Source organism: Anolis carolinensis, chromosome 6 (genome assembly GCF_035594765.1).
Source record: "Anolis carolinensis isolate JA03-04 chromosome 6, rAnoCar3.1.pri, whole genome shotgun sequence".
NCBI classification, from domain to species: domain Eukaryota; kingdom Metazoa; phylum Chordata; class Lepidosauria; order Squamata; family Dactyloidae; genus Anolis; species Anolis carolinensis.
This window is the reverse complement of record NC_085846.1, coordinates 49,723,109-49,734,676: the sequence shown is the minus strand read 5'-3', so window position 1 is coordinate 49,734,676 and position 11,568 is coordinate 49,723,109. Positions and strand designations below refer to the sequence as shown.

The 11,568-nt window shown below is 42.4% G+C and overlaps 1 protein-coding gene across 10 annotated transcripts in view; it reads left to right on the top strand.

The window, feature by feature from the left end:
• Positions 1-11,182: 11,182 nt before the first annotated feature.
• The window catches only part of ikzf1 (IKAROS family zinc finger 1), a 107,577-nt gene continuing 107,191 nt past the window's right edge, over positions 11,183-11,568 (top strand). For all 10 annotated transcript variants that reach the window (XM_062984279.1, XM_008112936.2, XM_008112935.2 and 7 more), the window contains exon 1: positions 11,183-11,451. In XM_062984279.1, coding sequence (XP_062840349.1) covers positions 11,256-11,451 — 196 coding nt within the window. In that variant the 5' untranslated portion in view covers positions 11,183-11,255. The remainder of the gene's footprint in view (positions 11,452-11,568) is intronic.

Sequence of the window (11,568 nt, the reverse complement as noted above, 5' to 3'; positions counted from 1 at the left end):
AAGATCTGGCCCATTGGTGGCAATGGGGGAACTTCCCAGGCTCCCCTTTCCTTCATTTTTAGGGTTATTGGGACAAAAATTGCCACATTTGGAGGACACATGTACCACTGCAAGCCAACCAAATTTCAGAATGTTTGGGTCATCACTGATTTTTAGGAAATTCTTAAAGTTTCTAGAAATAAAATCTTATTTTAAAAAATCCAAAAAGATATCCAATGGGAGGATCTGGGGTGAGTTGCCATTACCTTCCCCAGGGATCGTGCTTGGTCTGACCTATCTGCCATGACCTTCCCATCTTGGGTGGCCCTGCACAGTATTGCTCATGGCTTCATCAAGGCACTCAAGCCCCAGCATCACATCAAGGTAACAATCCAAGCTGAAGAAATTATAGAAATTAATAGGGAAATTAGTCATGTTATTTTCTTTCTCGTGTGTGTAGGAGCAATAAAGATGGCTACGTCCACCTGGAGTGTGAGTATTGGTTAATTGCTAGAAACTACCAGCAGAAGCTGACATAATAACACTACTACACTTTACTAATTGTCCTGAACAGCAGTGAGAGAACCAGCAAACCATGTCACTGGAACAGGCTCTCAGGGAGAGTGAGGATGAAACAAAGACCTCTCCAGCTGGGGCAGAAACACTGTTATCCCCATATGGTGAGATGGTGGTTGGCAGAGCAGTTGCTGGCACGCAATGGACATTTACTCAATTCCCTGCTACTGGTGCAGAAGGGATGATTGTGAGAAGGAAGGGTGGAGCACCACCTCAGTGGCATGGAGATGAGACCCCACAGCGCCTTTGCATTTTGGAATCCAAGGTTGACTCAAGGGAAACCATGCTACGAGAGCTTTCCTTTTATTGGAAAGGGGTACAGCCTGCGGGCGGCATAGAAAAGTCAGCTGCAAGTGCCAGTTTTGAAATCCCAGCAGGAGTGGAAGGAGGGGCTCCTAGAAGCATGTGGCCTACTGGTGAACCAAGAGAAGACAAACAGAAGGGAATAATTTGGCCTCCACCGATGCTGCCACCAGTGGGAGGAGTTCCCATCATCCCTCCTGGGCAAGAGGAAAGCTGCAGGTAAACTTTAAAGGGGACCCCCGGGAGCTATCTTATTTCCTGACCAATGTGAGGAATTATATGGTGGACTGGGGACATACTTTTCCCTCAGAAGTAGCCCTAGTGCATGCAGTGGGAGCAAAGTTGAGGGAAAAGTGGCAGATTGGATTGTGCAACTTTATGAGACTCAAACCCCAGAGCTTAACTGGTAGGAAGATTTCTTGGGGGCTTTAAAGCTGAGGTTCAAAGACCCTCTAGTGAAGATATGGGCAAAGACTCAGCTTAGGCAATTGAGCCAAGGGAATAACTCAGTGGTAGAGTATGCATTGAAGTTCACGTCATTGGCAGGTAAAGTCCCAGAATGGTCAGCCACCACTAAAGTGGAGCTATTTAAAGGAGGAGACCAGATCTTCTATAATGGGCACTGTACCGTGATGATCCAGAGGACTTAAGAGTCCTGGATTTTGTTAGCTGGAAAAGTGGAAAGAATAAAATAGCGAGTGAAAAAGTGGGCCAAGGATTTTACAGTTGGTAGAAACACGGCTGCATGTGGGGCAAGTGTGAGAGAGCTCTGGCATCCTCCAAGGCAGCGCATTAGCAGCCAGGAATGGAGAGGAAGAAATTATGGATGTTTCGTGTGTGGAATGGAAGGACACTTATCAAGAAATTTCCCGAAGAATGCAGTGAGAGGAAGTAGATCGGAACGCCCCAACAAAGGGAAGGAGAAACCCTGGCAAGCATCATCCCGATGGGCTGGAAGAGAGAGGGCAAATGTGGGCAGAGAGGAGGATGACTGGATTACAGATCCAAATCCTGGAGTGGAATCGGGCGAGGATGATGGAGAACAGGGACACAATATCCAGTGATACTGGGAATGGCCTGGCTAAGACGTGGAAATCCCCATGTAGACTGGAAGAGAGGGACTTTGATTTTTTCAGATGGGATGTATTCTCCCTCCTATAACGAACCTGGACCAGGGAAGAGGGATGTAGTTGGTATACTAGTAGAGCCAGTAGAACAGGAGATGGACTTGCTAAAGAAAACTATCCCAGAGGCATATCATGACTTCCTCGATGTGTTCAGTAATAAAGTAGCGGGGGCATTACCCCCTCACAGGAAGACAGACTGTGCCATAAAAATAGACAGCAAGCAAAGTTACCTAAGCCCAAGCTGTATGCCATGTCAGAAAGAGAAAAGGAAGCTTTGAGGGAATTTGTGGACACTGATCTTGCTCAGGGTTTTATTGAGCCCACTCTCCACTTGCTGCACCTGTGCTATTTAGGCAGAAAAAAAGATGGGGGACTGAGGCTGTGCACAGATTTTTGTGGGTTGAATGCTATTTACACCACAAACAAGTACCCCCTGCCATTAATTAAGGACATGCTAGCTCACTTATTCAAGGGAAAGATTTTTACTAAAATGGACTTGCACAAAGCTTATTTCCGGGTTTGAATAAAAGAAGGAGATGAATGGAAAACAGCTTTTAACTGTCCCCTGGGTCAATTCCAGTATAAAGTTTTACCATTTGGGTTGTCAGGTGCTCCTGGCATATTCATGCAATTGATCAATGAAACATTACATCCCTTTCTGTACAAGAGGGTTCTCGTTTACTTGGATGACATCCTAATAATTTCTGAAAATATGGAAGACCACATTAAATTAGTCCAACAAGTGTTGCAAAAAGGAGCACAGCTTTATGCCAAATTATCCAAATGTGAATTCCACAAGTCCAAGCTGTTTTACCTAGGGTTCCATATCTCATGGGAGGGGGTGAGGATGGACCCAAGCAAAGTACAAGATGTGCTAGATTGGGAGGCGCCTCGAACAAGAAAACATCTCCAGAGTTTTCTGGTATTTGCCAGCTTTTACAGGCAGTTCATAAAGGATTTTGCACAAATTGCCATGCCCTTGACAGACTTACTAAAAGCTAAAGGAAGAGGAGAGTCTGTCATGGTGAGAGCTCCAGGGGCTCGATTAAATTGGACTTCTCAATACCAAGAGGCTTTTGTAAAGTTGAAACAAATGTTTACTCAGCAACCAGTGCTAGCACACCGAGACCCGGAACAGCCTTTTGTGATCCAGTGCAATGCTTCGGATGTTGCATATGGAGCTATACTGTTTCAAAAAACATCAGAAGGGGTTTTAAAACCATGTGCTTATTTGTCCAAGAAGTTTTCAGATACTGAAAGGAGGTGGCCATTGTATGAGAGAGAGGCATTGGTGGTAAAAGAAACACTGACAACATGGAGGCATTTTTTAGAGGGGGCAAAATACCCCTTCCAGGTGTGGACAGACCATAAGAACTTGAAATCATTACAGACCCCCCAGAAAATGAACGCAAAGCAGCTGCGATGGGCCCAATTTTTTTAGCAGGTTTAACTTTATGCTAAACTTTTTCCTGGGGAAAAGTAATTGTATGGCAGATTGTATGGCATCTCATGTATGCCTCAGCATAACAGTCAACCACAAGAGGACATTGGGACAATTTTCACAGAAAAGCAATTAGGGCTAGTAGTTGAAACACGGTCCCAGACAGCCCCTCTAGGGAACCCAGCTAGGGTTCACTCAGAGTGGGAAGAGGCTTTCCAAGCTCAGTATGGTTCTGACCCCTGGTTGCAGGATCATCCAACTGCAATCACAAAGAAAGGGTTTTTGTGGTACTACAAGGAGAAGTTATATGTCTCGGGAAAATTGAGGGGGCAAGTACTCAACCGAGCACACGATCACAAAACCGCTGGACATTTTGGGGTTGTAAAGACCCTACAATTACTGAACAGGCAGTTTTGGTGGTCTGGAATGAGAAGATATGTATAGGACTATGTAGCAGAATGTGTGGTGTGTGCCAAATCCAAGCAGTCCATGCGGAAGCCTATGGAACTTTTACAGACAGTGGCTGACCCATGTAAACCTTGGAGACAAATTGCCATGGATTTTGTAGTCAAACTACCCCCCACCAAAGGATATACCGTGATATGGACTGTGATAGATTTATTCTCTAAGCAAGCTCACTTCGTGCCATTAAAGCGGCTCCCAACTGCACAGCAGTTAGCTAACCTGCTGCTATTGCACGTTTATAGATTACATGGGGCCCCAGAATGGATAATTTCAGATAGAGGGCCACAATTCACCGCTAACCATTGGAAGGCTTTACAACGTCTATTGGGTACCAAACAAGCTCTCAGCTCAGCCTATCATCCCATGACAGATGGAGCCACAGAGAGAGTTCAAAAAACTTTGCAACAGTTTCTAAGGTGTTATACTGATTATCAGCAAGATGACTGGGTGTCATTGCTGCCTTTTTGTGAATTTGCTTACAATAATTCAGTACACTCAGCTACAGGAGTCTCTCCTTTCAAGGCAGTATCAGACAAGATGCCATGCCAGTTCCAGAATTGAGGCAAGGGGAGCTAGACTCTACTACACCAATGGACTGGAGTTTTAAAATTTCAGAGAATTGGCCAGTAATACAACAAGCTCTATGTGAGGCTCAAGAATCATATAAAAACTATGCAAACAAAAAAAGAGCATCTCAAGTGAAGTTTAACATTCAGGATCTAGTGTATCTGTCAACAAAATTCTTGAAATCTTCTCAGCCCTCAAAAAAGCTGGGCCCCAAATTTGTAGGGCCTTACCCTATTGTGCAAAAGATAAATCCGGTGACTGTGAAACTGGATCTTCCACATAACTTTAAAAGGATACATCCTGTCTTTCATTGTAACTTAATCAAACTGGTGCTGGGTCAGCACAAATAGCACGCTCCCTCTCGAGTGCCAGAACCAATCATGGTGCAGGGACAAGAACATTTTGAGGTCAAGGACATTCTGGACTCCAGAAAATATTATGGGAAACTCCAATATTTAATTTTGTGGAAAGGCTTTCCTGATCCTGAATGGGTGAATCATTCTGATGTAAGGGGTGTCACGGATAGTCAAGAAATTCCATCTGAAGTACCCTGATAAGCCACAATAATACTGTATATCTAGTTACCATGCAACGTTGATGCTGTTTTCTTTTCTTTCGCGGTTCTTTTCCCTTTTTAGGGGGGCATCATATCAGGACATGATTCAAAGCTTGGAAGAACAAGCATTTGACTCCTGCCCCTGCCAACATACCTAAAGCAAGATCAGCATTAACAAACGAACCTGGAAGAGGAGCGCAGTCCTGTGAGGAAGCGAAAATCAGGAGAAATCGTTCACAGGAGTTGGAGAAGGCTGGGGAAGGGTTTGGAAGGGGAAGAGGGAAGAGCACTATAAAAGAGTCTGAAGATAATAGGGAAATTAGTCATGTCATTTTCTTTCTCATGTGTGTAGGAGCAATAAAGCTGGCTACGTCCACCTGGAGTGTGAGTACTGGTTACTACTAGCAAACAAAGTAAACAAATGGTTGGTCATGTTTACTTTGTTTACTTTGTTTGGAAGATATTTTCATTGACTATGTATCCCTGAAGCCTATATACATTGGAACCAAATATCAGACTTGGATACTTTTGTGTTAGAGCTGTTGCTCCTTTTCATTTTGTCTGGTACTGCCAAATTGAGCTTTGTACGGGGAACTTTAATAACAATATAGGCTATTTGGACATATTTTCTTTGTACATAGACCATCTTGTGATTGTGTAGATACTTTACAAGTATTCTGGGATTTTGTATAGTAGTATAGCCATTTATAAATTAAGCACCAAAACATCACATTTTACAACAAATTGACAGAAAAAGCAGTTCAATACACAGTAATGTTATGTAGCAATTACTGTATTTACGAATTTAGAACCAAAACATTGCAATGTATTGAAAACATTGACTACAAAAGCATTGACTACCAAAAGACAGACTGTGTTGAATAATACAGAATGTTGGATAAGTGAGACTCTACTGTACTGTTAAAACATTGCACATAGACCTGAAATCCTAATCCAGAAGTAATTCCAAATTGAATTGCATTCCATTCCATTCATGGCTGCATGTTGCTCTGTGCTACTCTCTAAAGGCTTGATCCCATAGCCAGGTTTTAACTTCTGAAAGACAGGAGGGAGGGTGCCAATCTGGGGAGGGAATTCCATAACTGTTTACATACATGCTTCTTTGTTACTGCTATCTACTACAATGCCTACCCTACCTGAGCTCTGTTTGTACATTCATGCCAATGTCTCATGACCACCGTACTATTCAACACCTGTATCACCTTGTCTATCATTGGCAGGGAAGGGAATGGTAATGTCTGTGAGGGAGGACTGTGAGCATCCCGTCACCCACCCTGCTGGCACACGGCCTTGATAAGACGGAGGCTTGCCGGACCCTCCCCTGCCGATTGACATCAGCCCTTGCTGTGTATCTGTTGGGTTGGAAAAAAACAGTCCCTTACTGATAAGAACTGGACAGAGGGAGGCCGCAGGATGGTGACATGGACCATGGTGTGAAACTGTTTGATTGAGAAGGGTGACACAGCACTGTTTGTTGTTGTTTATTCAGTCAATTGCTTCTGACTCTTCATGACCTCATGGACCAGCCTATAAAAGCCAATAATAATAATAATCAATTTATTTTTGTATGCCGCCTCCATCTCCCCAACGGGGACTCGGAGCGGCTCACACGGGGCCAAGCCCAATTCAATCATATAATATTGTAAAATCAACAGTTAAGACATCAAAAATGCATTTAAAAACAAATTAAACAAGTCATGATTTAAAATAGACATACCGTATATACTCAAGTATAAGCCGACCCTAATATAAGCCGAGGCACCTAATTTTACCACAAAAAAACCTGGGAAAACATTGACTCCAGTATAAGCCGAGGGTGGTAAATTTCAGAAATAAAAATAGATACCAATAAAATTACATTAATTGAGGCATCAGTAGGTTAAATGTTTTTGAATACAGTAGAGTATTATCCAACATAAACGGGCCGGCAGAATGTTGGATAAGCGAATATGTTGGATAATAAGGAGGGATTAAGGAAAAGCTTATTAAACATCAAGTTAGATTATGATTTTACAAATGAAGCACCAAAACATCATGTTAGACAACAAATTTGACAGAAAAAGTAGTTCAACGCAGTAATGCTATGTAGTAATTACTGTATTTATGAATTTAGCACCAAAATATCACGATGTATTGAAAACATTGACTACAAAAATACGTTGGATAATCCAGAACATTGGATAAGTGAATGTTGGATAAGTGAGACTCTACTGTATTTACATAAAGCTCAAATTTAAGATAAGACTGTCCAACTCTGATCAAATCATTCTCTTCTTCTTCAATGTAAATGTGCTTATGTATCCTTTTAATAATAATAGAGTAAAATAATACATGTAATAATAATAATAATAAATACAGGAAAATAATACAAGTAATAATAAATAGAGTAAAATAATAAATGCAATAATAATAAGATCAGAGAGAAATAATAAATGTATTAATAATAATAAAAATAGAGGAAAATAAATGTAATAGTAGCAACAATAATAGAGAAAAATAATAAATGTAATCATACCAATAAGAATAGAGGAAAATAATAAATGTACTATATATTCTCGAGTATAAGCTGACCCAAATATAAGCCAACCAGGACCCTCACCCGAGTATAAGCCGAGGGGGGCTTTTTCAGTCTTAAAAAAAGGGCTGAAAAACTAGGCTTATACTTGAGTATATACAGTAATTAAAATATTAAACAATCATCCAAGGTGTTAAAAGGTCCAATATAGGACAACAGTCTGGGCGACAGTCAAACTGATGAAGGGAGTGTCTATTACAGAATAGAACAGACATCAAATAGACACAACAAGCAGGGAAGATAAATCTGAACGGAAATCAAACTATAACGTGACTGGGCAAGTTTCAATGTGGATATGGGCCAGGTTATAATGGACTTGTCTTCTCAAAAGCTCAAAAGCCAATGTATTGTCACTTATCAGGATTCCTCTACTTCAGAGGCACCACTGGAGCTCCAGTTCTCTGTATTTCTTCTGAGTTTTTTAGAATAAAACTTTCTTTCTGAGAGCAAGAAATGCCTGGTTATTTTGCTAACCCTGCTTCTGGAGTTGCACCTTTGAAGAGATTGGCGTGACAAGAGGTTGGATGGTCATCTGTCGGGGTGCTTTGATGGTGCTTTTCCTGCATGGCAAGGTGTTAGAATAGGTGGTCCATGTGGTCTCTTCCAAGTCTCTTGATTGTAGACCTTGTATTGGGTTGTTGTATGTTTTCCGGGCTGTATGGCCATGTTCCAGAAGTATTATCTCCTGATGTTTCGCCCACATCTATGGCAGGTATCCTCAGAGGTTGTGAGGCATAAAGAAACTAGGCAAGGAAGGTTAATATATATCTGTGGGAAGTCCAGGGTGTGAGAAGAGTTCTTTGTCAGTTGGAAGCCAGCGTGAATGTTGCAAGGAAGTTTATATATATCTGTGGAAAGTCCAGGGTGAGATAAGAATTCTTGTCAGTTGGAGGCTAGTGTGAATGTTGTAATTAGCATTGAATAGCTTCATGTCCTAGCTTCTTCCTGCCTGGGGGCATCAATTGTTCAGAGTCATTAGCTGCTCCTGGTTGAGTCATGTCTGGAACTCCTCTGTTTTCAGAGTGTTGTTTCTTATTTACTGTTCTGATTTTTGGGGGTTTTTTTTTAATACTGGTAGCCAGATTTTGTTCATTTTCATGGTTTCCTCCATTCTGTTGAAGTTGTCCACATGCTTGTGGATTTCAATGGCTTCTCTGTATAGTCTGACATGATAGTTGTTGGAGTGGTGGAGCATTTCTGTGTTCTCAAATAATACACTGTGTCCAGGTTGGTTCATCAAGTGCTCTGCTATGACATTGTATTGCTTTTAGTGTTAGCCACTTTGAGGGCCCTTCCACACAGCTCTATATCCCAGAATATCCAGGCAGAAAATCCCACAGTACCTGCTTTGAACTGGGTTATCTGAGTCCACACTGCCATATATTCCAGTTCAAAGCAGAAAATGTGGGATTTTATTTGGCTGTGTGGAAAGTGCCCGTGTCTCTCTTTTGTAAAAATAGAGATAAAGCGGTATACAAATGATGATGAGAAACCTAGCTTCTCTTCGGGTCAAAAGGGCCTTTAGGCTCCCCAAACTAAGGCCCGGGGCCACATGCAGCCCATTGAAGCCATTTATCAGGCCCTCGGGGTGGCGACTCCCTCCTCCTCCAACGAGGAAGGGGTGTGCAGCCTGGTGCGTGCCTTCCAAAGCTTTGCTTGTTTATAATGGTATTTTAATTATTATTTAATTAATTATTTCTTAATTATTAAGGGGTGCTTTGCTCGTGCTTTTGGCACACAAAGGCAGAAGGGGATTGGACTAAATGGCCCAAGGGGTCTCTTCCAACCCTATTTACTATTATTATTATTATTATTGACTGAAGGACACAGTATAACACAGCAAATGAGATAGATATGCTGGATTTCATATCACAAAATCACACAGCAAATGAGATAGATATGCTGGATTTCATATCACAAAATCACAAGTTGAACACTTCCCAAGCATTTTGGACTGTGTGATTTTTTATTATTATTATTATTATTATTATTATTATTATTATTATTATTATTATTATTTTTCCTGTTGTTTTTCATCAATGCGACTGTCACCTGGTATGGTGACATCAATAATCCAAACCTTTTTCTTTTCCACAACTGTGATGTCTGGTGTGTTGTGTTCCAGAACTTTGTCAGTCTGGATTCGGAAATCCCACAGTATCTTTGCGTACTCATTTTCCAATACTTTTGCAGGTTTGTGATCCCACCAGTTCTTTACTGCTGGGAGGTTTACTTGAGGCATAAGTTCCAATGAATCATTTGGGCCACATAGTTGTGCCTCTGTTTGTAGTCTGTCTGTGTGATTTTCTTACAGCAGCTGAGGATATGATCAATGGTTTTGTCGGTTTCCTTACACAGTCTGCATTTTGGGTCATCAGCTGATTTTTCGATCTTGGCCTTAATTGCATTTGTTCTGATGGCTTGCTCCTGGGCTGCAAGGATCAGGCCTTCTGTCTCCTTCTTCAGGGTCCCATTTGTGAGCCATAGCCAGGTCTTCTCCTTATCAGCTTTTCCTTCAATTTTGTCAAGGACCTTTCCATGCAATGTTTTGTTGTGCCAGCTGTCAGCTCTAGTTTGTAGTGAGTGCGGTTTTCATTATTATTATTATTATTTTGTTGGGAGGTGTTAGCTGGCCCTGATTGTTTCCTGTGTGGAATTCCCTTGTTTCCAGAGTGGTGTTCTTTATTTAGTGTTGTGATTTTAGAGATTGTGTTGTTTTGTTTTATTATACCACAGTAATTTTTATATATTGTGATTTTAGTGTTTTTGAATACTTGGAGCCAGATTGTATTCATTTTGGTAACACACACTGCTTTACTCCATTCTTAGCTTCCTTTCTGGAAGAATCCTTTCTTGGGAGGTGTTAGCTGGCCCTGATTGTTTCCTTTGTGGAATTCCCAATTTTCCTGCTTTCAGAATGTTGTTCTTTATTTACTGTCCTGGTTTTAGAGATTATATTGTTGTGTATTATTCTACCACAGTAATTATTTCATATTACAGTCGAGTCTCACTTATCCAACATTCGCTTATACAATGTTCTGGATTATCCAACGCAATCTGCCTTTTAGTAGTCAACGTTTTTGTAGTCAGTGTTTTAAATTAATTGTAATATTAAGTATTATTATTATTAACAACATTGAGACTGGGTGGCCATCTGTCAGGGGATGCTTTTGGTGCACAAAGGTAGAAGGGGGTTGGACTAAATGTCCCAAGGGGTCTCTTTATTATTCTTATTATGATTATAATTACTATTAACATTAAGGCTGTATTTGTTCCTATTTTGTTTGTTTTTTTACTTCAAAGTAAGATATGTGCAGTGTGCATATTTGTTCATAGTTGTTTATTTTTAAACTATATTGCGGCCCTCCAATGGTCTGAGGGACCGTGAACTGGTTCCCCTGTTTAAAAAGTTTGGGGATCCCTGCTCTAGAGCAAGAGTCTGGGCTCCAGAGCAAGAGCCACAGAGGTGGGCTTCAACCTGGGAGGGCGCGAGGGATGGCGCGCGGGCCGAAGGGGGTGTTGCCTGCGTCATCGGACAGCCCCGAGGAGTCTCCCTCCTGCCTGCCCGCGAAGGCAAAAGCGGCGCGCGCCCGAGCGCAGGGGCGAGATGCCCGCAGGAGCCTCCGCCGCCGGCCGCTCGCCCAGATGTTGCACTGGAATGAGGAAGCGGGCTGGCGAGGGGAGGGGCTGCCTGCCGGCGCTTGGAGAGGAGCCTCCCTCCTGCCCGCGAATGCAAAAGCCGCACATGGAGCAGCGGCCACAGCGGCGGCGGCAGCAGCAGCAGCAGCAGCAGCAGCAGAGCTCTGGGCCACTTGCCTGCAACCTACCCCGGGCAGAACAGGTAGCGTATTCGCGCGCCAAAGCGTCCCTCTCCGCCTCCGAGCGTGTCCTCGCGCCGAGCGCTTTCCCCGTCCTCACTGACACCTGTTGGAGCTCTCTTCTTCTTCAGCGAACTTGT